This window comes from Sesamum indicum, linkage group LG1 (genome assembly GCF_026168435.1).
Source record: "Sesamum indicum cultivar Baizhima isolate 11 linkage group LG1, ASM2616843v1, whole genome shotgun sequence".
Taxonomy (NCBI): Eukaryota; Viridiplantae; Streptophyta; class Magnoliopsida; order Lamiales; family Pedaliaceae; genus Sesamum; species Sesamum indicum.
The window spans coordinates 19,332,254-19,360,023 of record NC_142657.1 but is presented as its reverse complement, the minus strand read 5'-3'; the positions used below and the strand labels follow the sequence as shown (position 1 = coordinate 19,360,023).

The following is a 27,770-nucleotide window of genomic DNA, read 5'->3' as shown; positions in this document are numbered from 1 at the left end:
CCGGTTTTTAGCGTTAACATATAACTGCACTTGGCGCTCCCCATGTGCCTTGTTGGTGAACTAGGAGTAACGTCCGTCCTGTTTCTAGTGTTAACATGGTTATATGATTTTCAATTCTCATGGTCAATGATACTTGTACAAGATCATGGAATGTAGGATTCTTGCTGCTTATTTGCATAGTTTGCTTCATAAATGTCCTAATTTGGCACTTCAAACATTTTCATATGTTGCTCATCTATCTGTAAGTACGAGGCATGGATTAATATCATGTTGACGCTTTGTAATATCAAGTGATTTATATTTTTTTTATTGACCCACAACCTTGAACGATGATAAAGAAATTGGCATCATTCAAGTCGAAAACAAAAATTTTGAAAAATTAGTTGAATTTTAAGTTCAATATATGCATGTAGGAAAGAAGAAAATAGCTCGAGTTTATCCATTAAAAGGTATAGAATTCATATCAAATTCAAAATGTAGGATGACATTTAAAAAACTTCAACTCTTTAAATGAAAAAGGACAAAAAGATTACATGAAAATCAAATAAGATTTCATATTTTTGCTTATATGAATCTAAAAATCCATAATAAAAAAAAAATTATGTACAATTTTATCAATAAGTTGTAGAAGTTAATAGAGAATTGCTTATAGTTTTAATCAGCTTAATTTAAGTAGTTTAAAAATAAAAGTTATAAAATAAAAATATTATTTTCATTTTATATTAATTTTTTGTAATGTTTTACCCCATTTATCAATAATCACTTTTGAAATTCATTCAATCGCGTTTTAATAAAAGTTATAATTTGTAGCTTATAAATACACATAAATTATTATTTGCCTAATTATCCATTTTGTCCATTATTATTGATAGCGATGATAGTTTTGGAATTTAGTTACAAAATTGTGTTTGTATAAGCAATTATAGAATTGTAAATCCAAACATCATATGATCAATTATTTCAAAATTATTTTTTTCATAATCAATTTATTTATAAGCAATTATTATGCAACCGTCTGGCAAAATTAAGTAGATTTTATTTTTATTATTAATTTTAATTTTAAAGAAAATACTTTTTTTAACAAATATAAATACCTGAGACACAAATTCAGTTATAAATCCACAAATAAGTATTTTTTTTTATAAGTTTATAAGTTTTTTTCCTTCTTTCTTTTTCAATAATTATTATAATAATACTCAATTAAATTGGAAATAATCAAATCTAAACCTATAAAAGGGAGAATACATATACATACAGACGCCTGTTATTGCTATTCCATTACTCACAAACACAAGAAAGTGTGGAGACTGGAGAGTATTCCTTCACAATGGTATGCTTTCTCTTTCCCTTCCCTTTCTCCATATGATGATACTGCACCTCTCTTCTTCCTATCGAAGTTCTTCAACTTCAGTAGAAGATGGTTTAATTCTTCTCTTTTTCTGTTTTGATTTATTTTGAAATTTGTGTCAATAATTTGTTGAATGGTTGTCTCTGCCCAGGATTTATTCAGAAAAGCAATTCTGCATCCGGGACCGCCTCAAGATTTCGCTCTTCAGACTGTGCAACAAGTTATAAAACCCCAGGTGTGTTATATATATGTGTGTGTGTGTGTGTAGGAAAACAAGAATTTGGTTTTTCTTTTCTTTTTTTTTTTTTGTAGAATTTATGTTATCTTCGAGGTCAAGAATTTCAGGGGCACCCCCAAAGGGTTGTATGCGTGTTAACCAGAAAAAGTTTGTTGCTTTGTTTTTTGGAACGTGGCTTTTATTTAACAAAGAAAATTATAGATATAACTCTTTTGATGTATGTTTAGTGGTCTTTCTTGGTAACGGTTTTTGGTGTGTTTGTTAATGCATTCTTTATTGGCTTTGCAGAAGCAAGTGAAACTTGTTCAGGATGAAAATCAGTTGTTGGAGAATATGCTGCGGACTCTGCTGCAGGAGCTTGTGGTAATGTGTTTTCTCCAGGCATTTCTAGGTTAACATGTTCTCAAGTAAAATATCATCGGAAGGCTGTGAATGATTATGATATGATGCCTTGAGTTGCTATTTTGATATTGATTAGGTCAAATTTGGGGTTACAAAATACCAATTCTGGACAAATCTTATCTAGGAGATAAACTAGTGTCTGGTGTTACAATATATGATTTGGTAACCTAAGTTGATTTTCATTCGCGCAAACTAAATTTGAAAAGCTTGACTTTCTACTTTTCTTCTTTTTCCTTGAGCTTGAATTTGGAATTTATGAGCACGTCTGAAGTTGTCATATGTCGCAGTAATGCTAAATAACTTAATTGATATCATGCCAATGCTTTAGTTTCTTTATTTAGCTTTGTGGATATAATTGATAATTGAATATTAGTTAATCTCTTCTCTTAGTAGACTGAATATTTACATGGTATCATCTTGTTGCAGTCAGCTGCAGTTCAGTCTGGTGAGGAAATTATGCAATATGGTCAATCAATAGCTGATGGGGAAACTCGTCATGGTCAAATACCCCGTCTACTTGGTGAGTGCATATTTCAAGTCATCCCCAACAATGAAATTTTTCCGTATGGATTCTCAAAAGTTTTACCTTTTGTATTTGCTTCTATGGTGGTCCATTGGATCTTTTGTCATGGGTATGTGCTTACAGAAGAAGTCCTAATATGTTTGTATTAATAAGTTGCTTTAGGCATAATCTACCTCGTTTTAAAAGATAAAAATAATAATATTGGTACTACACAAAGAGTCCGCCATCCAAGCATAAAAGCTGAATGAGACCATCTGTTTCGGGCACACATCTCAAAATATAGATGATATTTGGATTTTGTTGGTTGGAAGGTATTTATTCAGCTGAAGGAAGAAACTTTTCAAGAAGATGATGCCAATTTGCTCCACAGTTTCATGTTGAAATATATGTCTGCAAAAATTAAGTTATGTTATGGCAGGCCAATAACTTATTTTTGAATGGAACTAGTCATGCATCTGGCTTAGATAACAATAAGTGAAGGTTCTATTAGCATTTAATAATCACATCAATGAGCTGTCCGCAGCTGAAAGATTAGTTTACATTCATAATGCAAGTTATGGACAATTAGGCTCAATCTTAGAGGTTCGTTTCATTGAGAAAGCATTAATGTTTTCAGGACTGAAAGTGCCTGATTGTTCGTAATGATGAGGTCAATCTTCTGTCTTCTTGGGATTAATTTTGCAAATGGCATAAGATGGAAGAATATAATTTCATGCTGCTAAGGAATATAATAATTGGCCTGTAAGAGATCAGGGATCTGGTTAATGCACAGGAGTATGAGGTGATAGAAGCTTTAGTGCCCATGAGCTGTTATGACAGAAGGAAGTCAAGAGCCGAATACAGAGAGAGAGCACTAATGAGAGTGAAGGGAGGCTACAACATAGCATGTTCAAAGATGAAAGAAAACATAGGGTTTGTGAGAGGTAGTGTACCTGTAAGGAAAAAACACACGCACCGTTTCGGTGACCTATTGGTAGGAATTTTGTCTGTTAGGTTGATTGGATCCCTTACTCCCTTTATACCTCTTGAGAATTTAGTTCTCTGGTGTTCCATTAGCGTGATAATCGGAGATGTACTAAGTAAGTATCATTGAGTTTTGTATTTCCAGAAGAGTAGAGCTAGTTAGATGGACTTGTTCATGTGGGATTGCGTATCTTGCTTGCTTAAAAAGTTGGCCATTGACAGTATCCCTGCAGGATGCAGATGAATTTTCCTTTTGGATCAAACTTAATGAATGTCATGCTACATTAGGTATAAAGTAATTATTGGGGGCTCGAAATCAGAGAATAGTGAAAGAACAGTTTAAGGAGAATGAAGGACCTGATCATTGGAACAAAATGTGTGTATAAGCAATTCTGTTTTTGCACTCCCTGCACTTGGAGCTGGTAGAAAGTATCTTGAAGAGGGTATAACAAAAATTAATGTCCATTCTCCTACAGTAAGCTTTACCAGATTTATAAAATTGTTTGATTGTGGGAGCACTTTATTATCAGACGTAATGGGGCACTTCGCCACGTCGTATACTCTTCCTTTTTATTGCCTTTTCTTTGATTTGATGTTTTATTTTTTTACCACGCTTCATCTGAATTCTTTCTGCTTCAGATTGTCGTTCCTTTCTCTATCCACGGGGGTTCTTTTCTAAGCAGTTTTACTATGTACAAAATAATGAAAGTATTTAGAAGTAGGTCAACTACAATTATGAACTGTAATTATTCCCCCAATTAACCCAAGCATATTAGAAATCCCATGATTAGAGATCAAAGATTTGACAGACTTAAAGGTGCTCCTTAAAAACCGGAATTATACCTTAATTTAGTTTTTAGTGGTCTATGTATTCGGTTGCTCTCTTCTCTCTCACTGTCATGTGATTTTCCTTCCACAGACATTGTCTTGTACCTATGTGAGAAAGAACATGTTGAAGGTGGCATGATTTTTCAGCTTTTAGAAGATTTGACAGAAATGTCTACAATGAGAAATTGTAAAGATATTTTTGGGTATATTGAAAGTAAACAAGACATTCTTGGGAAGGTAGGTGACATTGTGCTTTTGGTGATGCTTTTATATCTTCTATTTCATGTAGTTGAATTACACTTTTACAAGAATTTGCATCTTTTGTTAGGTGCACTTTCTACTGTTTAGCATTACATTTTAAGGTCTTTTCTTGTTTTACATAGCCAGAGCTTTTTGCCAGAGGGAAGCTTGTAATGCTGAGAACATGCAATCAACTTCTTCGTCGCCTATCAAAGGTTTGGCTCTTTACATTCACAACTATATTTTGATGTTTCAAGTAAGATTCTCATGTACTTATTTCTTTCGTTCTTCTTCCCTTCATTATCCGGATGATGTCTTGTTAATTTCAAATCTTGGTTGCTCTTTCTATATTTTACTTTGGCAATTTTCCCGTCTATTACTAAGTAACGGAACACTCTTTTAATCCGTCTTTCTTGGCTTTGATCTAAACTAAAGTTACTATACTTCTATTACCCATAGCTACCTTGATGAGCCCTTGCTTTTTCATACTTTCTTATAGAACAATACCATCTATTTTGGATCTTCTCCAATTCTCCTCTCACCTCTATATGAATAAAGAGAAATTCTCATATAAAAGTATAAGATATAAATGGAAAATTCTGCTTCCTTGTTGCATTGGAGCTTCTATTGTTCCTGCAGACTATTGGCCATTGATAGATTCCGTGTAGCATCTGGGCCGGAGTTCTCACTGATACAAAGTGAATTGATTTGGAGTTGGATTTTCGTATTTGGCACCACCAGGCTTTGAAGGAACAGGAATTGCTTCTTTACTCTTTTTGCTTTTAGATGTTTTCTGGAAGAGGGCAAGACATCTCTTTGCATGAAATCCCATCAATTCGTGCAGGACTTCTTTTTCCAGGCATATCCCAGAAAATTAAAATCCCCTTTTGTATCACATTCATTCTGGACAGTTAAAATTGGATTGCAAATCAAAATCCATCAAATCCAATCAAATCCTGTATATTTGTATGTCATTCAACAAGACTGCATAACAATTGAAATCTTTGAAATACTTATTTATACATGTAATGTTGTATTGCAGGCAAACGATGTTGTATTCTGCGGACGAATTATAATGTTTCTTGCTCATTTTTTTCCTTTATCAGAACGTTCAGGTAATTATTTTTTATTGATAGAGTGTCCCTATTGTTTTTATCCTATTATTACCAGCATTTACTATGTCTTCTGTACTTTTTGGACAGCTGTCAATATCAAAGGTGTTTTCAATACATCGAATGAGACAAAATACGAGAAAGAAGCCCCAGATTGTAATTCTGCTATATCTGGATTTCAGTTTACTCTTATTCTGCTGTTTGTACTATTACCAAGTTCACTTATCTTTTCAACTAAATGTAATTGACTTGTTTGCTTTCAGGTAGTTCTATTGATTTCAACTTTTACAAAACCTTTTGGAGTTTGCAGGTCAGTAGAAAGGACGGAGTCTGCTTGTGCCAACATCTTTTAATATGTCACCAGTCTGGCACAATATATTAGTTTTATTAGTATAGTTGTTTTTTTTTTTTCCTTTTTTCCTCTGTGAGTCCAACAATAAATATTAGTTTATCATTATTTATTTTTTGATATGAATAAGAGATGCTTGTCAAAAGGCAAACTGATAAAAAGTAATAACCACTTGCTAACAACTAACATTTACACCAGTGCTGCTTGTAATTGTTCTGAGTTTCAGGGCTTTATCTTTATTTTATATCTCTGTATCCACTTGAAGAGGAAACCTGAAACACAAAAAGTAATGAGAGGGTGGATTATTAGATTTACAAAGAAATGAAAAATTATAAGCTATCACCCAAATCACTCTTTTTTCTTTGGGCAGTCATCAAATCCACTTAATTATTGATTGGTTGGAATTGACTTAATTGACGTTGATGTTTATACTATATCTTCATCGATCAGGTGTGGCATAGCTTATTCTGGTGTGAATCTTGTTGGTAGTGAAGAATATTTTATCCATTAGGTCCATGATGTTGCTTTTCCCTTTTGGTCTTATGTGAACATATTCCATCAAGCTTTCAAAAAATGAGGAATGAAGAACATGTTTCCGACCTTTGTGAAATTCCTATGTGGTGGTAGTTCATTTTGGGTCTCATGGATATTGTTCACGTGTTGATTATTTGGTGGTGAGATATAGGAGATGAAAATGGATGAAGTTGGGATCGTAGTCCTAATGGGAATTGAAGGGGGAGTGATTTGGATCTGGGAGAGGGTGAAAGCATGAAAGCAGCTGGTTCTTTTGAAACCAATCCATCGCTAGCTGTATTGTGCGTTGTTATTTTTCTGTACTCTTTCCTTTCAGAAATTGCTTTTTTTGAGATGTTTTGGCAATTGTTTCTTATCTTGTGCTGCTGTTTGGTAGTAGAATTTCTTTATGTCCTTCGTTGATTGGGAGATTGGCTTTTGATAGGTAGTCTTCAGTATTTAGTACCTGTTTTGAAGGAGCAAGTTTCTCGACCTAGGTTTTAGGGTAGGGATGGAATTCAAATGTTATTTAACATTGGCAATGAGATGCACAAGAATTTGAGGTGGCCATTACAATGTGACCAGGGCATAATGCGCAATCAGTAACATTTTATAGTATGCATAAGATCCAATTGGTAAACAGATGAATATGTTCTTATGCCTCTGAAGAAAGCCTTATGTCTATTTGGGGTAGGGTTGGAGGCTGATTCATTAAGATATTAACAATATCTTTGATTGGAATAATAACTTATCACACCTGGATGCCACCAGGAGAGAAAGTGTTTATCAATGTTAAATGATTATAGACCAAACAATAAACTAAAGAATAATTCTTTAGGATGCTCAATCCTCAATGATAGTTTGCATTTTCAAGATCTTAATGGAAGGTCTACTTTCGATCCTCCTGAATGGTGTTCCAAATTCAGCTTTTGTGATGTTGATAGGCTGATTTCTCACTGTTTTCTGATTTTCAGGAATTCTTTTCCAATCCTGCTTCTATTGCGCCTGCTCTTACAAAGTGGCATAAGTTTACTTCCAGTTTGACGGTAAACTCTCCATACTTCTTTCATGGATTCCCTGCATCATACAGAAATAGAATCATCATGGTTTGCCCCTGAAATTTAATATGTAGGTTGTATTGAATACATTCGAGGCTCAGCCTTTGAGTGATGAAGAAGGCAATGCTATTAACCTTGAGGATGAGTCGTCAAACTTCAGTATAAAATATCTCACGAGCAGTAATCTAATAGGTTTGGAGGTAAGGACTGTTGTAAGATGTAGACACTTCTTTCAGTACAAGCAATTCTTTCCAAGTTTTGACTTGATTCCGGGTATATTCTCATTCTCTATTTTCTGTTTCCGATAGTTAAAGGATCCAAGTTTTCGACGACATGTTCTGGTTCAATGTCTTATTCTGTTTGATTATCTGAAGGTATTTCTCTTTGTCCCTTTGTATGTGGTCTTCTGCATTGTTAGTTCTATAACGTTTTGAACTACTTTAAATTGCAAAATCTGCCACTGGATGCATTGGTATAAGGAGGCTGTTCTTCTTGTGTGTTTGATTTATGGTTTGCTTCGATTCAATACTGAAAAGCATTAATTATTTCTCAAATTATGTGCGCTCTCAAGTGGTTATTGTCTACTTTGCGCCTTTGTCTTTCTTAGTGTGTTACTGAATATTAAACTCTCTGCAATACATTTATATTTTTAGTTTAGTCTTCATATAATTCGGTGTCACAAGACTAGTAGTATAGGAATTGGGTCAACACATAATTGTCATCTTATTACCAAGTCATCTGATTTGGGTAAATATGTATTTTGTGAATGTTGCTAAATTAATTTTATGTCCGAGTAATTTTGAAATCTTAGTTGGATCTTATATATTTTGACTTAAGTTCTAGTTTTCTTTTTCTTTTTTTTTTTAATCTAATTTTCCTGAAACATTTCACTAATATCTTACTTCTTGTAGGCCCCAGGGAAAAATGAGAAGGACTTGCCATCTGATACAATGGTTAGTTCTTGAACTTCGATTTTACTATCCTTTCAATATTATACTTGCTCTATGTTTGGATCTTTGGTCTGAGGAGAAGAAAAGGAACAAAGGATAAAGCATAATGTACTACCATTTAAATTGGGAAAATATTTTCAGTCATGTCATCCTCACTGAAGACCAAGTACCAAATATAGCATTAGATTGTTCTAATTTCCCTTCCATCATCTGTCCCTTTCTAGCCAAACTTTAGATTTCTTTCTTGTATGAAGTTTGAGGTTCATTGAAATATCACTGTCGAATATTTTAACAAGAAAGGGGCAGGTAAGGGTGTGTTCTAGTTTTGAGCTAGACAGAAATTAGACAGAGATAGGGGGAGGAAGTGATTACATGTGATCTTTACTTCTTCAGTATTGGACTCGGCAGTAACACATTAAAGCGGCAGAATATAAGCTTGAATATTGCTGAAAGAAGTTGGACAGGTATAACTTGGGATAAAACTTAAGTGTTTGGGGATTATGAATCTACTTGGTCAAGAATAATAACAAATTCCTTCTTTACTAAATAGAAAATGTCGCAGATGTGACAATATGTTATAGCTTATATGTACAAATGTATATCTGTGATAGAAGTTTTTGGGGTTTCTGGGTTTTCAGAAGGTTTCACTGTTCTATTACGTTACTTGAGAGCACCTCGTAAGTTTTTAGAGGTTCATTCTGCTTTTAGTCCCTTTCATCCTAAAGCTATTGTGGGCTTTCACGAAAAGAAGTACAAATGTTTCTCTGAAGGAATTCATAGCTCAGAAACCATTAGAAATATGGTTATCCATGAAGCTGCTGCATTGTGATTTCTGTTGGAACTATCAGTCATTTGAGGGTCTGGGGTCACATCTGAACATTTTTTTTAGTAAAATTCACCGTGCAAATTTGCCAAATCTTATCAGAGTTAGGGGTTGCTCTTTATTAGTGAAAGCAGGTCCCACATAATTTGCCATTGATCGAACCCCCACATAATTTGCAAACGGAGTTTTGCTCTTGCCAAGTGTTCATTTCTTGCGATGTAAAAGAAAACCAAGTAACAGATGCGTTTTAATGTTTTCATGCTTTCACTGGGTTGAAAAATTTTCAACTGTAACCTTTGCAGCCAATATCACCAATCCTAACACATTTGCATATTATTGAAAGGCCATGGTGAAAATATTTCAATCTAAAAATGAAGAATGAAAATAAAAATGGAACTGACAGGGCATTAATTTTCTTATTTGCGCTTGTTTGCTGAAAATTTCATAAGGTTGTTAGCTTTGGGCCTTGCAATATAATGATTAATCTAGTTTGCACATCCAGTTGTAGATCTTTAAGAATTTTCTCTTTTGAGCCATGATAGTCAGAATAATTTCTTTACCATTTGTGAATCTAGAAGGAAGAGATAAAAACTTGTGAAGAGCGGGTCAAGAAGCTTCTGGAAACGACGCCTCCGAGAGGAAAAGAATTTCTTCATAGCATTGAGCATATTTTGGAGCGTGAAAGGAATTGGGTAAGCATTAATAACTTGCACTTTTCTTTTGTCTGCTAGTGGCACCGTGGACTTGCATTCTTTTGTATTTATATCTTTACGTGAATATTTTTAAGCTGTCTTTGTATCCATATTGAATGTTTTCCGCTTTTCCAGGTTTGGTGGAAGCGCGACGGTTGCCCCCCATTTGAGAAACAACCAATAGAGAAAAAGCTAGGTCAAGATGGAGGCAGAAAACGGTATTGACGGAATGTTATAAACTAAATCTCTTGGATGCATGTCATTATTACCTAATTTTAAAATGAAAGACATTACCTCAAAATTTTATTTATCAATTTGAACGAGTTTGTTAGGTTATTTGAGGTTCATAATTATGTTTGCACATTCACGTATCTGGAATTTCGTACTTAATGTGTTCATTCTATTCATTGCATATGTTTGCCATGCTTAGTGTATGAAATTAGGATCCTGTAAAGATTTCATTTGGAAAATTGATGGAGAAATATAATGACTTAGGAAGACGGCTTCTGCGTTTGTATCAGGTTCAAAAGCAAGCTTGCACTAAGTGTTGTGATGTTTGTTGCATTAAGAAGCATTATGGGTTCTTGCACAACTAAAATTGAGATGCTAAAGTGATATTATCACCTTTATATCAATGTGTTAATGATGCATTGTGATTTTCAGTGATCTGCCCTGAGTCCCTTTTCCTTTCTGTTTGCATTATCTTGTAGTCGGCCTCGGTGGAGACTGGGAAATAAAGAACTTTCCCAGCTTTGGAAATGGGCAGATCAAAATCCGGTGTGTTTCACGCCCTCTCTCTTCTCTACTTTCTTGAAAGTTTGTAAATCATCCGAGTACTTTTGGTTTTACAAAGTTAATTAGGAAAGCTGTTAAAGTCGAGTGATCTTAGGTTTTGCAATCATTTATATTGTTTTTAAACACTAGTGTCCATCCTTACGAGACACCAGTGTCTCTTGCCAAATTCTTTTTAGTATTGCATTTATTTGCTGTATTTCACTTGCACCCATCAATCACAGCCGTCTTGTAAGTATGAAGAACAGAGTACTCTTTTCCACTGCTGTTTGCTGTATTATATTAGTGATACATCCTTGCAAGGATATCTACAAGTAATGACTAATGTTTGATCAACAAACAGGCTATATGTTACTATTTTCATGAGATTGGATGAATTGATGTAACTTTGATTATCAATAGTCAAGTACTTACCCAGTAGATCTTAAGGTCTTCTTGAATTTTGGCTTCTGTTACTCTGCATAAAGGAAGACTTCATCTTCCAAGCAATTGAGAATTCAGCATAGGATATTCCTACAGTTCAGAGGAAAGTGTACAAGTGACACTAGCATTCTCTAGACGCACCCCTAATATCTCACGTCAATTCATGGCAACAATTCTCATAACAATCTGCAGCATCCACAGCTGTCAATTCAGAATTCAAAGTACTCATGGAGCGAGTGCGCAATAGATAATCTGTTTATTAGCCATCTAGTTGCTTCCAATGAAGGAATATACTTAAGCCACACATCCCTCTCACTAAATTTACTTTTCTACAGATAGAAATCTCTACAAGGATTCATATAAAGCTTATAATTTCTGTCTTGCTCGATGCAGTAGATGGTTGGTCCAATACAAACTTCAAAATCACAGTTTACTGCAACAAGCCCCGTCTTCTGAATGTTATGCTTGAATTTGATTTCTCCCCTTTCTCGAGCACCTTTAAAATACATTTTGTCAAGATTTTGATGTTGTAATAAAATGTACAATTTAAATTACATTGTTTAAGAGGTACCGCACTTGCGTAAATGATGGGAAAAGCTACTCAAGTCAATCAAAAATTGCCAAAGGAAACCACTGTGATACATGAAAGGACTGCACATAAAAAAGCAATTTATGTGAGTATAAACAGTGGCGGGTAGCTCTCACACATAGTTGTCAGTTCCGTCATTTGCAAGACAGACATAAGTGTTGCTTTATCTCTAGGTAGCACTCTATACTGAGCTGTCTAGATTCCAAATTTCGTAAGTCAAAATTATTTTATACATTTCTTGCCTTTTGTTTTATTTTCTTCCGTCCATTTGGGTCGTTTTTGCTAGATAATTAACTCTTGATTGTATTTTCTTTTGTTGTACCTTTTGGATATATTATGTGAAAAAAGTATAAGGTGTTACTCGTGTCGCTGAGAGGCTACTGTTGACCTGGGCATATTTGATTTCTTAGCTAGTTATCATCTTCCTAGTAGGTGACTGAAGGACCTGGTATTCTTATCATTAATAGTCATAGTTGTTAAAGGCGCATGGCACATCATGATGCAAAGGTGTCCTGGAGCCATGGCTCACACGCAGCACGCACCTTTTTAAAAGCATCGTGCATCATGGCCTGCCATTACAGAAATGGTGCTGGTAGTTGCATTTAGAGGAAATGCGAGATCCCTGTTTGGTGACTTTGGTCAGGAAGGTAGTTGCATTTAGAAGTTATTGAATTTCTGAGAATAAAGTCATCTGGGAACTGCTTTTTGAGAAAATTAAGGGAATGTTGAGGTAGCTGGATGATAGGAAATGCTGGGTAACTATGGCTGCTGAACAGTGGTTCCACCCCAGCTTAAACTAGCCTAACACAACTTACCATTTAGAATAGTTGACTTCCTGTCTTATCCGTTCTCCTTTTCCATATTCAAATGTACTATTCTTTCTCTTCTGATTGGTAAGTATCTAAAATCTCCTTCATCTTCACTAGCATAAAGATATAACCATTAGATTGGCTATATTGGCCACTTGTTTGAAATTATTCCTATCAATATAGTTTCTGGGGAATGAACTTGAAGTGGATCGGCTGTGTTCATGCGTGCAGATGTATTGCTTGATAATGGTGTCATATTTTGTATACAATGGTTTTGTTTCAATTCAAATGCTTATTCTAAGCTCTAGGTAGCTCGATGTCTATAATGCATAATGTATTGCAGCTATTGGAATTCTGTATAATGAATTGGTGGGATATAGCACAGATGTTCTCTTACGACCTAAGTCTAGATGAAAACATCTTAAAGCTTAGTGTGGTTTAGGCTAATATTACATGATATTTGCATGACTAAAGGGCCGTACTTAGTAATCCATCCTCATTTCTGTTTCAAAATATTGGTGTATAAAGAAACATGTTTATTTTTCAAATAGCGAACTTGTGATAATTTAAAGTTCTCTGAGAAAATTAAGATGTTGTCAAGTAGGAGTATTTAATGGACAAAGTTTGAAATATTCGCTTTCTGTTTTTCAGTTAAACTGAAATAAAATAGCTACTCTGATGCTATGTATTACTTATGGTTAACACACTTCATTAGTACTACTTTAAATTTATTTTGTTCACATCTTGAGCATATGTAATGATTACTCTTATATGGTAAACTTTATTGGAGACTGTGCTCCCCGTTTACTGTTAATATCATGTTTTCTTTTCTCAGAATGCTTTGACAGATCCTCAGCGTGTTCGTACTCCTGTCATCATGGATTACTGGAAACCACTGGCTGAAGATGTGAGCTCATGTTGCCTCATTTTTATATTTGAATTGATGTTTATATTCTTCGTTTGCTTTCTGGTTAATATTGCCAGAAAGAAATTTGCAAATAATTAGCCTTAATCATCTATCTAAACCATAGATTCATGCTTCTCAACAGATGGACGAATCTGCAGGAATAGAAGAAGAATATCATCACAAAAATAATCGAGTCAGTTTCACTTTTCTTTGCACTTCAATTCTTTGTTGATTTGATCTTCTTTTGCATGAGTTTACACATTCATCCCTCATATTGATTAATATGGTTACCAGAATAAATACTACAGTGGTTAGCATTTGATGATGCTCAAAACATGATTTTTGAATTGAGAGATAAGAAAGAGCAAAAATTTTCGTGCTCCTTTTCTTACGGATGGTGGTCCAAGTAAAGAATGTTGACATCAATACATTTTCCAAAAGGACTGGTGCTTGATATCTTTCTGGTGTTCCAATAGAAGTTTACTTTATGTGCGATATAAACTAACTGAATAGTAGAGAGTCCTTTACTATTCCAGTCAGCATGTTATCATTTGATACTCACTCATAGATTTTACCGGTCCATATCTCGTATTACCTGCAGAAAAGTACCATTAACTTCTAATTCTATGCTTTTAATTGAGGTTCCTTCTGAAGATCTTTGTCCCATTTTTTACTTTGAAGGGCCTGACAATGTTCTCTACATTGCTTCCTTAAAACTTCACCTCATATGTTGCTTGAGAGAACCTTTAAAATCTTTTCGAGCATGTCTTGCTTCACAATGATGCTCACATAAATCCCACTTTTTTTCCCTCTTCCGCATCTATTAAGAGAGCCTGCAATCTTTCTTCTAGGGAATCATGAATATTGCATAGTATTTTGTGATATTGAGCCTAACAAAGCTTGAAAATGACCAAGCTGCAACTAGCATCTGTCAAATTTTTGTAGTACAGTGCTTTAACATATATCATTCCTTTTGCCTTCTGAGTGCACAAATGTATCTGAGCTTTTCCTAATATGAAAATTTTGTTTGCATTATCAACTCCCTTCCCCTACAATTACCAAAAATTTAAGGTGGATGGCTTTATTTTCTCTTATTCTACTGCTAAAAGGCTTTTATAAACTAGGACTAGTGGCAACCTCTGCCAACTTTCAATTCTTAAATTGTGGTGCATTATATGAGAATGTGCTTAGTCCCTGGAATTGTTTCCAGTATTCCAACAAATTCTGCTGCCATCAAATCTGATAGCTTTGAAGCATTAAAGGTTTACTTCATCAACTTCTGGTACTGCAAATGATGATGTAGGTCTATTGCTGGAAAGGTTTAAGGTTCTCAGCTCGGCAAGATCTGGAGGGGTTTTCTAGAGTATGTCATCCTTTTCAATGGCAAAGATACGAGTACCTGAAGCTCTAGATATGTGTATAGCATTTGAATTTTAGTCAATGAGTTTCCTTGCAGTTCACTGAACATGGTATCGAGGGTGTGGTTCCTTTGGAGCTTTTGCCAGCTGATGTGCGGTCCAAATATCAAGCTAAACCAGGTGATCGATCCAAGCGTGCCAAGAAGGAAGAGACTAAAGGTTCTGTGCAGCAAGTGGAAGAATCTCAGGTATTTGAAATTTTCATACTCTGTCTTCTTATATTTGCTGCTTTGCAGTAATGTGGACATTTGCTTTCCTTCTTGCAATTCTTTAACTTTTATCTTCTGTTATTGGACTTTTTTCATTTTGGCTAGTAAAATTTATGGGTCTTGCCTATGGCAAAAATTTTGGAGAAATATTATGCTCATGTAGAATTGTGTTAAATATATATATTTACATATCATGCATGTGGACTTATGATAGAGAGATGCGGTAAAGTATAAATATCATCTTGGACTTTGAATCTGCTTATCCGAGAATCTGCTTTTGTTTTAGCCTTACTAAGCTTTGTTAATTGAACTCTGATATATAAAAGTTATCTAAGATTGTGAATTACTTAATATTCAATTGTTATGCACCAATTATCCAATTAATTATGAAATAAAGTTGGTCCCAGAGCCAACTTTTGAAATGGATGAAAAATGAATGAAGTGGGCAAGGAACGTATGAAGTTGAGCATGTTGTTTAATGATTTGAAACATCTTGTTACTGGTAATTGTACTGCAAAGATGTCCGCACTGTCTTTCTGAAGTACTCATATTTTGCTTTTATTCATGGCAGATTGCTACACCTGCAAGCGAGACCGACGCTGATGGAAGCAGAATTGACCCTGAAGCCTCAGCAGCTCCAACAGACACCGATGCTATGGTAGCATCTGGTAGTCTTTCTCAGGGTGGAACTCCAACTCCAGATGAACATCAAAAGCAGAGCTCTGACACAGATGCTGGTCTTGAAGCAGGCCAAATTGAAGCAGATACTGAAGCGGAGGCCGGTATGGTTGATGGGGAGACAGATGCTGAGGTTGATTTGGATGTTGTAGCCTGAAAACTACAATCGAAACTGCAGGCAACAGCCAAATGGAGTTGTGCATTAGTTTATCTAAATTTTGGGTTGGGGGGGGGGGGGTGTTCCTCCTGAAGCGTTCAAATCAAGATTTCGATGTTTTTCTAAATTAATTGATAGGTTTTTTTCATGCTAAAAGGGACCTGATTTGTAGTAAGATCTCTTCAGGTCTCTAATATATGCAAGTGAAACGAAGGGGGATTCTGGAAAGACCTTTCCTCCGTTTCAAATGGAGAAATTTTATTTTCTGGACTTTGATCACTCAAAAACTGTATTTTATAGCTTATGCAAACATTGATTATAGCTTATGCAAACATTGATTATTCATTCAGACAGTTCAAAAGCTAAAATGTTATTTAAGAACTCTCGTGGATCTTTATGGAGGTCTGGGATCCTCCATAGAACAGCCCTCATAGACCTTGAAAAAAAAATAATCTTATGCTCCAGTTAACCATATGTGCTAACCATCCTGCATGATTAACAAGGGAACGGCGTGCTGATGTCTGTACTCTATGGCACTCCAGTCTTTGAACATATGCAGAAAAAACAGATAACAATCTAGGATCAGAGCATGGATCCTATATTACCATCGTCCAGCCAATTATCATTACTGCTTAAAACAAGCGTGTCAGTTGCTATGGGTGATCCCTTCAACTAGTCAACTACAAATTCAACTCTGAGAAATTGTGTATTACACCAAATAAACCTCCAGACCTTAGTGATAAAGTGGCCAACATGATATTTCCACCGCGACAGATAAACTTCTTCTGAAGCTCTTTCAGGCTTTCTGCAAGAAGAAAGCAACCAAAGCATGAGTTAGAGGCCAACATTTTAAAACTGAAGAAACTAATGTATTATAATTCTTTAGCACGCGGTAAAGCTTAGCTTACCTGCATGGGAAGGTAGAGTTTAAATTCTGGTGGGAGTTCTTCTTCTGAGTAGAGGCGATCTGAGAAATATATCCTTCTCAGGCGGCAACTTGCATGAACCTGAACTCTCAAAGTCTCAACATAGTTGGTTCCATATGCACGTCGAGTCAGATCAGTAAGGTTCAGCTGGAGTTGATTCCATCCCTCGTCCAACTTCAGGGGCATGGTGCAAATATAGGGTTTAACTCTTGTGACGGCCTGATAGAGGTGAAGCTTTTACATTGCGCATCAACAATAATAAGACAGAAATGCAGTTCTAATTCGAGAAGATTGAGAAGCCAATTAATCTCTGACTGAGGTTTCTTGTATGACCAAATAACTTAAGTCTCATAAAACATATTAAAGTTCGTGAAGAACAAGCTTTAGAGCCACAAACTATTTCTGCAAACTGGTTTAAACATGATTCACTTGGATTATCTATTTTCATATCCTTCTCTACCATCGGAAACAACCATATACTTCCACCGATGTCAATATGTAAAAGAGTAACTGAGCATATTCCATATATCTAGATGCAGTTCGTAGTTCTTTATTTCATGGTCTCATTTTCTAATTGACATTTATCACGTGGAAACATACAAGTTCACTGGATCTGTGTTATTAAGATATTTTGGATCATAACATCATTCCCCAGTTCAAACAAGTACATGCAATCAAAGTGCAAAAGCAACATGGAGAAAACATGACATGATACAATCAGATGACCTAACAAATACAGAATTTTACACACCAAAAGTATACATGAAAACACACCGAAAACATGAGCTACCATTGCCTTTTGGAGCTAAGACAATAATATTTTCTAACGAATTCATTGACTTCTGACATTACTGGACTAGGCTTTGATATCCCCAGTTTACATGCTTTATTTGCCAGTATTAGGCCTTTGAGTAACAAAGAGAATATTGGATAAGCAAGCAATGAAAGTACCATCGTAAACATACAGAGGTATTCTGCAAGAAAGGCATAGAGGTAAACTATTCTTTTTAATATTATCACTGTTATAAAAGCTTGCCCTCATATCATGTTTCCACTAAAGGAAGTAGCTCGTCAAATGTAAACTTCAGCAAAGAAATAATATTTCACTCTGATTGAAATAGGCAACACTTTCAAATCAACAAGACAGGCAAGAGCTATGATAAACATGAACATGGACCTAATAACAATAAGAAATATGTTAATATATTACTTATAGGAAAACTTACAGACTTGAAAATTAGAAGCTCGAAATCTTCGGCGGACGTTTTTATCATCCAGCACCTGAATTTCAAATGTGAAGTACTTCTTCATATTTTTCACAATCATAACTAAGAACGGAAGCTTGATACCGAGTGTTGCAGTTGGATCAGCTGGACAGGTAATATATGTCGACTGCACGTTTGACCCAACTATTTCGAGGACATTAGATTGAATGTCATCATCTTGCAATCGCTTAATTTGGCCATTGACAACTGCAAGATTTTTGCAAAGAGAACTGCTAGTTCAGAAATGCACATGCACATAATTGCTTACATGTTTGAAAACAAAACCAACAAGCAAAATATTTTTTTCTTTCTTGACACCCATCCAAGTGTATCTGCACAGATATCGTAAGAAGCCTCCAGAGGACTTGTGGCAAACTTTGCAGTTTCCTTGTTTTACTCGCAACCAATTTTAGGTTAAGTAGGACTTAAACACAAATTCAAAATTTACTTCCAAGTGATATTCACCAATTTTACAATTGATACTACGACATGTATCCAAGACAAGAATCACTTTTTCATTCGTGAAAAAGTTTAATAGAACCCAACGCCAACTTAATTCAAATTTACCCAACATCATGCCCAGAAAAGCACACATACACACAAAATCATGTTACATATTCAAACCTAGCTTCAATAGCAAACTGCTGGATCATCAAAAGACAAATAAAACAAGTGCGCATTAGGATTGCCAATCCAAAAAGAAGAGAATGAGAAAAAGTAAAAAATCCTTGCCTTCTTTATCCCATATCTGCAGAGGCTTGCTCCTGAAGAATGAAAATAACACCCGAAAAAATTAAACAGATATTAAAATCAAAAGATTAAAAGAAAATCTGAACTCAAGGCCCCAAAAAAATCAGTTAAAGAGAGGAACTAGCTTCGTGCATGACAATAAATTCCTAGAGAAAATTGGCAAAAGAGCATACCCAAGGCTATACAGAATGGAAAGAAACCCAGACTGAAATGTATTCTTAAACATCTCCTCTGCTGCCTTAGAATTCAGAAGAAAACAAAGGAAAACTGCAAGAACATTACAAAAATAAAAATAAAAAATTAGGTCAGCGGTCATCCATTCTTATTCAAATAACAGAATCATCGAACAGAAAGATTAGCCTTCAGCCATATCCCTTAAAAAACGAAGTACAAAACACAGTTAAATTAAAATCCCTCCTTCCTTCAGTTTCCTATCTCAATGGGGTATACTTTCTGACATTAACTTTACTCTTTTTCCGATTAATTTCTGAATGAAATAACCTACCATCTTCCCCAATAACACCAGGCATACATAATTATGCATACACAATACATACAGTGCTGGAGAGAGAGAGAGAGAGAGAGATACCTCGGGAAATCTCTGCGCGTAAAAGAGTGAAGCCAAGAAGAAAGAGATGCCTACAAATAGAGTAAAAATTATTTTATAACCGGATTTTTAGCGTTATTGTTAATTTGATACATAAATTTTTACTTTTTGGAAAAATTACATCCACTCCCCATAAGTTTGCCCAATTACAAATATATCACTATTACTATTAGTCAATAATATTTTAACATATGATGTTACAAAATTTTCTCTTATAAAATTTTGATAATTTCTCGAATTAAAACAAAATTATTTGGGAGAATAACAGTTTGATGTTTTATTTGTATTTTTTTAAAAGGTATTTGCAATGGTGGGGAATATATATACAAAAAATGAACCATTTGCTTAATGCAAGTTACTTCTTCCTATTTTGGATTATGATATATTATGACAATCTCTTCCTAGTCTCACCATTAAATCAAGAAAAAGAAGGGATCACTGAATAGCTTGACCCGTCCAAGAAAAGTTGTCACGAACTCGCCCAGCGACTATGATCAATTTCTCGAACAGACTTATAATCCTGAGAACACAAAAGCGATTAGGCTAGTCGGGTTGGTCCCCGATGAAGACACTTCGACGCCCAAGTTAGAGTCTAGATAACAGGAAAGGATGGGTAGATAGAATGAATTTCTTAGTATATGTGGGCATTACCTTCTAATGAATATATCCCGTCAAATGTTGATAAGCAGCAATTATGCTCAAATCATGCTCCCAGATCGCGGCTAATGGATGTTCCTTAATTGATGCTGTGTCATTTTTGCTACCGGAGTCCTTAGTGGGATTATTCCCTTTTTAGAGATTTTCTGTGCAGGCAATCCATTTTGCCCTTGCTCAAGGGCAAATTTGTCCTTAGATAAATCACCCTCATCATAGCTACTCAATCAACAAGGTTTCAAATTCATTATCTATGTCTTCAACTCCAGTAGAAGATGCTTGATAAAAGAATCTTACTTGCATGGTACTCGTAAAAAAAAAAAAAAATCCCCGCAATTAATTGGATTTTTATAAACCATCAACGTCATATTTTTTGTGGGCCCATAGAAAATCTTGAAAAAAAAAATAAAAAAGTGACAAAATTAAAAGGAATGTGTAGCATGATTGAGGTAGTTGAATATGTCTCCCTAGTGAGAGAGAAATGAGTGTGGAATCGGAGAGGTTCCAAATTTGGGTATTGTGATCGGAGATGTTATTATAATATATTTGTTATGTGATTGATAATTTTTTTTAAAATTGTGTATTAATTACACAATAAGTATATTATATTTGTCATATAATTTATTTAAATTTGTCCAAATTTAATTTAGATTAGAATTTTCCTTAAATAAAAGGAAATAAAGAAACCAAAAGATGAGATGCCACAATTCTTCACGTTCGAGTGAGCTTGGTCATCAAGATAAGAACGGGCACAAGTCATCTAGAAAAAGAAAACATATTTTTCATCGAGCCCTCAAACAACGACATACATTGATAACAAATTTCGGAGGTTTATAAATACATTGATCCAAAATAAAATATAAACTTTTATTTTATTTTGAATTGATTAATTAAATTAAAATATATAAACTTATAGCTCGTTACGAAGTTGGTCCAATTAAAATATACAAAATTCTGCATCTTCATTAGCATCAAATTCTTAAAACGAGGATATCAAATTTAAGATATTTTGTATTATAGGGGAGAGTTTGGATGTGTGGGAGTGCGCACGTAAACATGGGATGGAGTTGCATGGGTGGCCACGTTCTACACTAAAGTGGAAGGCGGAGAGTGCGTTTTTGGGGAGATGAAGACATTATTACAAGTCACGCCAGGTGCACAACGACTCCAAGGATATTTTGATCGCGATCGCTGACGTGGACCAATGAACGGCCAGTTTTAGGTGGAGAGCCGTGGACCGCTACTTCTCCATCCCCTCACCACTTCTCAGCCACAAACATAATATAACAACTCTTCTCCCCAAATTGCCCCTCACATCTACCTTTATATTCGTTACTAGTAATTCGAGTTTCATTGTTGATATTTATATCATTTTTTTATATGAATTTATTATTTTTAATTATTATTAAATATTATAAAAATATTTATAATTATATCAAAATTTTAAAAAAATAAAAGTAATTTGGTCTCATAATAGTAAAGTGTTTATAGATAGATTAATGAATTAATGGAAAATTCACTTTTTCACAATAAAAAAATGGGAAAAAGATTACAAACTAACCATGGGGAGGGGAGGGGAGGGGCAATTACGTCCATGGGGACAAAAACAGAAAACCATAAAGCTGCCGCTGTTTCTTCCAATTCTCAACTTCACTGGTCTGCTGCTACTTGAGTTTTTCTGCCCATTGCTCTGAGTTCCTGCATACGACATACAATCTCATATTGTTGTGGGTGTTCTTCACATCAAGAATAGTATACTGTTGGTGAGCTCGTTTTTTTTGTTGATGATAGTTTGTTTGTTTAAGGGTTGGGTCATTGGTTTTTCTAATTTGCTGCTATAATTTCTGAGTATTTGATCTGATTCTCGCTCTACTAAATGGAAATTCTGTCACCGGAACTGTTTCTGCTTGATTTCTGAATACATTTCATCTCTAAAGAGGGTGTTTATGTTTTTTGTTCATGAAAATAATGGAAATGGTCATCAACTGTTGGCGGGGGGAGAGGGAATTGGGTCATTGGGGACGGAGGAATTTACTGATAGGTTTGTTCTGAAAGTCAGTGAGAATTTGGAGGCTTTGCACTTTGGGTGTATTGATGTGGAGTGAGCTGTATAAATTTAATTTATTTCATAGATATTGGTTATGGATTCATGGTGATTATATGAGCTCGACCCTCTGGGAGATGTTGATGAATGAGTGTGACATTTTTCTATTTCTTTCTGGAGGTTTCCTTGAAAGACTAGTTTTCCCTGCTTCCCCCAAGTGACTCGAACCTATGTTGGGTTGTAGGTCAAGGTGCTTACCAACAAGCTAACTTGCTTGTATGTGATGTCATGCATTTGGTTGAATTATGATCCAATCAGGTTTAGTTCTATTGGGTTACTTAAACAAGAAAACTTTTTTTTGGTTAACAAATTGGAACGAAAATATTAACTGTCCTTCCTTTTTCTTTGTTTGGGTATGAATTAGTCAACATGCCTATAAAATGAGGTTTTGCTAACATTATTTAGTGCTTAAAAGAAGCAAGGTCTTGCAGGGGCTTTATGAGGAGAGTGTCAGAGGACAAAACATTAAGGTGTAGCCTTCATTGAGGCAAACCATGAGCATTTCATTTATATTCTTGTTCTTGTTCCTCTTTTTATTATTCTTCATATGCTTTCTTTTAACATGTCTGTATTATGTAGTGTAGGTCTACCCTATGGAGTGGTATTCGAGCAGTGGCATTGAAGATCTATCTCTACCAAAACATGAGGAGATTTTTGACAGGCGTCCATCACCTGATAGTTGGTCTTCATGCAGTAAAATGGTTGGAAACTTCAACTGTTCCCCAGAGGAACTCACTGTATTAGATGTGGAAGAACTTCTCTTTTGTGGGACCGCATTCTGTAGTGAGGTTGAGCACCTTAATGCACCAAGCTTTTCTCAAGGTTCCAGCCATGCTTCCTGCCAGCAGAATGCTTATCCTTGTGAACATTCAGATTTTCAACTCAATGATTTTGCAGTAATTGATGAGGCGGATGACATTTTCTTGTACAACGTACCTTCTGGGCTTAAAATACTCGCTTTCATGCATTTGCATCCATATAGTTTAAATATTTCAAAGTTGCATGATCAAGGTAATGAGTTATTCTCCCTCCAGAATGCTTTGTATTCCAATATATTTTTTATCATCAGCTAGAAAATAAAAATTAATAGAAAATAGCCACATCATAGTATATCGATGTTGAATTGCTTCTATTGACTAAGTGGCTCTTTTGCTGTTATTACTGTATGTATTCTATGAGCGGTATTGCAATTAGCAATCAGAGTTTCAAACTTACTTGAGCTAGTATGACCTGATTCTTTTGAAATATTAGATATGGCTATATTGCTGTTACCATTGACTCATATCCCTCAGCATAACGGCTATCTTACTTCAGTCAAATAGAAAAAAAAATTGTCAACAGTTTAATGGCGAATCTATTTCATGAAACATCTAGTATCTCTTTTGTATTACCTGTATCATATTGTGGACTGCAGACAAATAATTTCCCAGATTAAATTTCTAGAAATTCTACTTTTGCAGCCATTCACTATTCAAAGATGCCAGTGAAATAGACGGAGTTGACCAATCAGCTAATTTTGCACAGACTTCAAGCAAGGACGATCTGACGTCAGTTCTTAATCTTCCAGGACAAAGAAATCATATTCAAGACTGTGCAAATAATGTTGAAAGTGTCTGTCCTTTTCTACCACCAACAGTGAGCATTCTGTTAACTTAGTGAGCAGCTAAGCAAAACTACTTCATAGTGTTTTATGAATTGTTATATATACTGACTAGGTTAGACTCTTATTCAGAACTTCTAAGTATTAGCAATTGGTTTAAGTGCTTAAGCTCATGCTGAGGGTAAGAGTTATCCAATGCTTTGTATACCAATTCCCTTTCTCCTACTTGATCAGTGGTTCTTAAACCAATCATTGATCATACCAGAAATGGGATCACCATTTACAAACAAGTGTTTTTGGATTCAGTATATGAATCTTGTTAACATTGATTCTAAAATATACATGCAGACTGATTTTATTTCTTTCATGGTGTTATCCCTTGAAGTTTGCACTTTGTCATAAAGGATTACCATCAGTTTGGCTGGTCATTTGCCAGTTTCTATGGATATGTGATCTGGAGCTCTTTGGTGTGTCTCTTCAATTATCCATGATTTACTTCCTGAAGAATAACTTCTGTTTTTCTCCTGTAATTCACAACCCACAAAGCAGAAAAAGCATATTGCCTATATTGTCTGTGTCCTAAATCCTAATATCTGTTTTAGTTAAAATATTCTGTTCCAGAATATACATTGCGGTTTTAAGATCACTAGTTTCTCTTTCTCAGGGTGACCTTGGTATTTTTCTCCATCATGAACTACCTTAGCCTGTTGTATAAGTTGGTCTGAGTAACTAATCTTGGCAAATATTGTTTAAGGAACCGGAATACGACATCTGTTTCTCAGAATACTCCAATGTATCTGAAAACATCAGTAAGGAGGAAATATCTGTGGAGGAATCTGTTTTACTGGAGCTACAGAGATCAACTTTGCAGGTACCAAATTCAGATACCTAAGAAAGTAAAATATGTTGTATCCTTACTGCTTAAATATGCTTACATTGTCCTCTTACTGTCTGGAATGTATAGTTTGCGAAGAAAACCAGAATTTGCTTTAGGGATTCGTTTTACCGCCTTGCTGAGAACTCAAGACATCAGACTAAATTTAGTCAGACTGGAAAAGGAGCTCTGAGAAACTGCAGACCAAGTCCATCCAGGCAAATGTTTTACATTATTCATTTTCTGCTTTTTCACCTGTTTCATTTATTTAGTTCTTTGCTATAAATTATAGGAAAGGAAAACATATCAGTATACTGCAATTTCATTTGTTCTGGAGGGTTTCTATTTTAAAATTTATTTACTCATCGGAACTCATATCAGGCTTCGCCACAGAGGTGGCTCTTTTGAACACCTTTTGTGAATTAGATATGTACTGTCCTTGAGAACTCAATCAAAATTATTTACTCATATTTCTGGAGTAGATTTTTAGGAATGAAGACTGATAATCATCTTTTAGCCATTAGTGGGCTACTCTGGTATTCATATCCTTGAGATACTATGAGTTTTCCCTCATCATGTTACCTTAAGATGATTGTACTCGTACAATTCACTATTCACTATAATCATACCTAAGATTGACCAAAGCATGTATGTGTACATCCAGGTTAGGAGAAGGGAAAGCTAAAAAGTCGGACACAAATACCATTGACAGAACAGTTGCTACTCTCTTGTTCACTTTCCCTACAGCATCAACGTCAGACCTCACTGAGGAGATGTCTGAGGCCAAGTCCCATTTGTATCAGCCCAGTTCTCCTATTTCGCCTGTTTGCATTGGTCCAGGAGGTGATGCGGAAGTCCCAACATTTCGTTCAACAAAAGAACCACTGTCACCACGACCAAGAAGTCTTTCCCAGTTCTCAACTGCTTATGTGATGCGGACCTAAGCAAAATGATATGGGGCTCTTGAGAAGGTCTCCAATGAGCTAACTAGATTTTGGAAGTTTAACCAGAGAGCTAGGGCGTATTAAGGCATCACCAAAATTTTCTGCATTTGTAGAGCTATCCGGTTTTTCCCATTATGTTTGAAAGAGATGAGTAGTTCTTTTTGTCATCTTTGGTAAATGTTTGTGTTATGTCAAAACTTGATTACTAGGGAAATTCTGGAAAAGTTCATGACTGTTAGGAGTAGGGAAGTATACTTGATGTGCGTTTATTCTTCTTCATTGCTTTGGGGTAGTAGACCTCAGTTGTATATTCCAATCATGTTCTGATATATGTTCCAAGAAAACAAAAAATCGATTAACATGTGAAATATTTTAAGGGGTGTTTGTATTAGAACTAACTTTAGATGTGTCAATCTAATTTATTCAATATTTTGTATAATATGGCTATAAATATATATATATATACACATATATATTTATATTCCTTTTTTGACGGTCATATAGCAATAGCATAATTATAAGAATCACATCAAGTGTCTTTTGTATCCCAAACGCTTCTTAAAAGTTCATAGTATGTGTTTTTTCTATTACAAAATTCTTTAGATATTTGGAATTTTCAAAATTAAACTAGTTTCATATGAAAAAAAAATAGTGCAAATGTCAAATGTATAGAAGGCTTCATATGAGAGAATTATGATAATCTAACATATATTATTTTATAATACAACTAATTTACAATATCCTTTTTAATTGTTTCATTTATTAGCATATTCATATTATAACTCTAGAGGGAAGAAAAATTGTATTTACACCAATACTCAGTTCTCTGATATAGGGTGAATTGTAATCTTTGCATTTTATAAATATTCAACTTTTTTAGTGTAAGAGATAGAGAAAAAAGCGAACTTGTTGCTTTTAAACCAATTGATTGTTGTAAATGGGTTGCGTAGTGTCATACGAACCCAAGGCCTAATCTAGTTTGGCCTGACTTTGATACAATATTAAATGATCACATGAAATTATCTTAAAACTCGAAATTATACCATATGAATCAATATATGTACTGCATTGGCCTTATGTATATATCATAAAAGTGTAAGAGAAATATGTCATACAAAAAAATCGCAAAATCACTAAATTTGTGTGCACATAAGAAAAAGAAAAGAAGTTTTGAAGGAAGGTAGGGGTGATTGGAGTAACATCATACTCATGCAAAATGCCCCCAACGTAATTAAAGGAGAGATGCCTAACAAGTCCTTCAACTAGTTCCAAACTGACTCATATTAATGCTAAGGTTGTTAGATGTTAGAAAATTAAATTATATGTAAACATCGATCACAAAATTTCAAGAACTACCAAATTAAATAATATAAAATGCATTACTTGAAAAGGGTTTTCAAGAAAAGTACTACACACTTTGTGTGGCAGTATACAATAAAGTTCGCTATTAGGATTGTGTTTATATACATGTGTAGATACGTTTCATATTCCCTTTACAAGTCTGTCTTTTGAGAAAATAATATTTTTCATCCCATATTTTAAGATTATTATACTTTTCATCCTATTAATTAGTTACAAAGTTCTCATTAACAGTCTCTTAAAATTATTTTGACGAAAAAGACCACATGACCGATATCCAAAAGACTGAAGAGTTAACGACCATTGGACATTTTCCATCAAAATAAAAGTGAGTATTTTTGTAAAAGACCATTAATGACAATCCCACAAGACAATATGTCAAGAAGTCTTTCTTTCTCCCTCTTTTTTCATGCATGCTTCGCTGTTCACCTACCCGTATTAGTGTCTAGGCTCTTCACACACAAAAGAGAGACGTTCTGATCACATAAACTTAAGGAGAATAATCAGATGATCTTACTTTTGTTATAGTTACTTCTCAAAATCTTGAAATGAGGAGTATGAAGAATAACGATCCATGATCATCATCACTAGAGCTTCTACCCTTCAACTTTCCTTGTTTATTTTTCTGCTCTCGTATTTATAAGATCTTGTGCAGGTGTGTCTATC

The 27,770-nt window shown here is 34.8% G+C and overlaps 3 protein-coding genes across 8 annotated transcripts; 2 read left to right on the top strand and 1 right to left on the bottom strand.

Annotated features, from left to right (window-relative positions):
* Positions 1–1,239: 1,239 nt before the first annotated feature.
* THO1 (nuclear matrix protein-like protein) lies at positions 1,240–16,370 on the top strand. Its single transcript, XM_088879638.1, has 21 exons — positions 1,240–1,330; positions 1,500–1,583; positions 1,875–1,949; positions 2,415–2,508; positions 4,394–4,539; positions 4,686–4,757; positions 5,585–5,657; positions 5,745–5,810; positions 5,918–5,964; positions 7,491–7,562; positions 7,649–7,774; positions 7,883–7,948; positions 8,486–8,527; positions 9,923–10,039; positions 10,175–10,257; positions 10,750–10,816; positions 13,488–13,559; positions 13,702–13,752; positions 14,863–14,922; positions 15,016–15,165; positions 15,758–16,370. The coding sequence occupies exons 1-21, from the start codon at positions 1,328–1,330 to the stop codon at positions 16,019–16,021; spliced, it is 1,830 nt and encodes a 609-aa protein (XP_088735764.1). The 5' UTR covers positions 1,240–1,327; the 3' UTR covers positions 16,022–16,370.
* A 228-nt stretch (positions 16,371–16,598) lies between these two features.
* Positions 16,599–19,696, bottom strand: BUG22 (cilia/flagella-associated protein). Of its 2 annotated transcripts, XM_020694313.2 has the most exons (6): positions 19,552–19,696; positions 19,136–19,229; positions 18,945–18,976; positions 18,178–18,419; positions 16,930–17,166; positions 16,599–16,826 (listed from the first exon to the last, which is right to left on the bottom strand). In XM_020694313.2, exons 2-6 carry the CDS (start codon positions 19,186–19,188, stop codon positions 16,818–16,820), a joined length of 573 nt encoding a protein of 190 aa, XP_020549972.1. In that variant the 5' UTR covers positions 19,189–19,229; positions 19,552–19,696; the 3' UTR covers positions 16,599–16,817. The 2 variants fall into 2 exon arrangements, with proteins under 2 accessions (XP_020549972.1, XP_088735772.1); XM_088879646.1 differs by lacking the exon at positions 16,599–16,826 and having other exon boundaries at positions 16,921–17,166.
* A 2,157-nt stretch (positions 19,697–21,853) lies between these two features.
* On the top strand, positions 21,854–26,143 carry LOC105168054 (protein LNK4). Of its 5 annotated transcripts, none has more exons than XM_020695597.2 (7): positions 21,862–21,986; positions 22,743–22,797; positions 22,912–23,252; positions 23,788–23,962; positions 24,682–24,798; positions 24,892–25,019; positions 25,466–26,143. In XM_020695597.2, the coding sequence occupies exons 3-7, from the start codon at positions 22,921–22,923 to the stop codon at positions 25,743–25,745; spliced, it is 1,032 nt and encodes a 343-aa protein (XP_020551256.1). In that variant the 5' UTR covers positions 21,862–21,986; positions 22,743–22,797; positions 22,912–22,920; the 3' UTR covers positions 25,746–26,143. The 5 variants fall into 5 exon arrangements, with proteins under 5 accessions (XP_020551257.1, XP_020551260.1, XP_020551256.1 ...); XM_088886027.1 differs by having other exon boundaries at positions 22,907–23,252; XM_088886023.1 differs by having other exon boundaries at positions 21,863–21,986; positions 22,512–22,797.
* Positions 26,144–27,770: the final 1,627 nt, after the last annotated feature.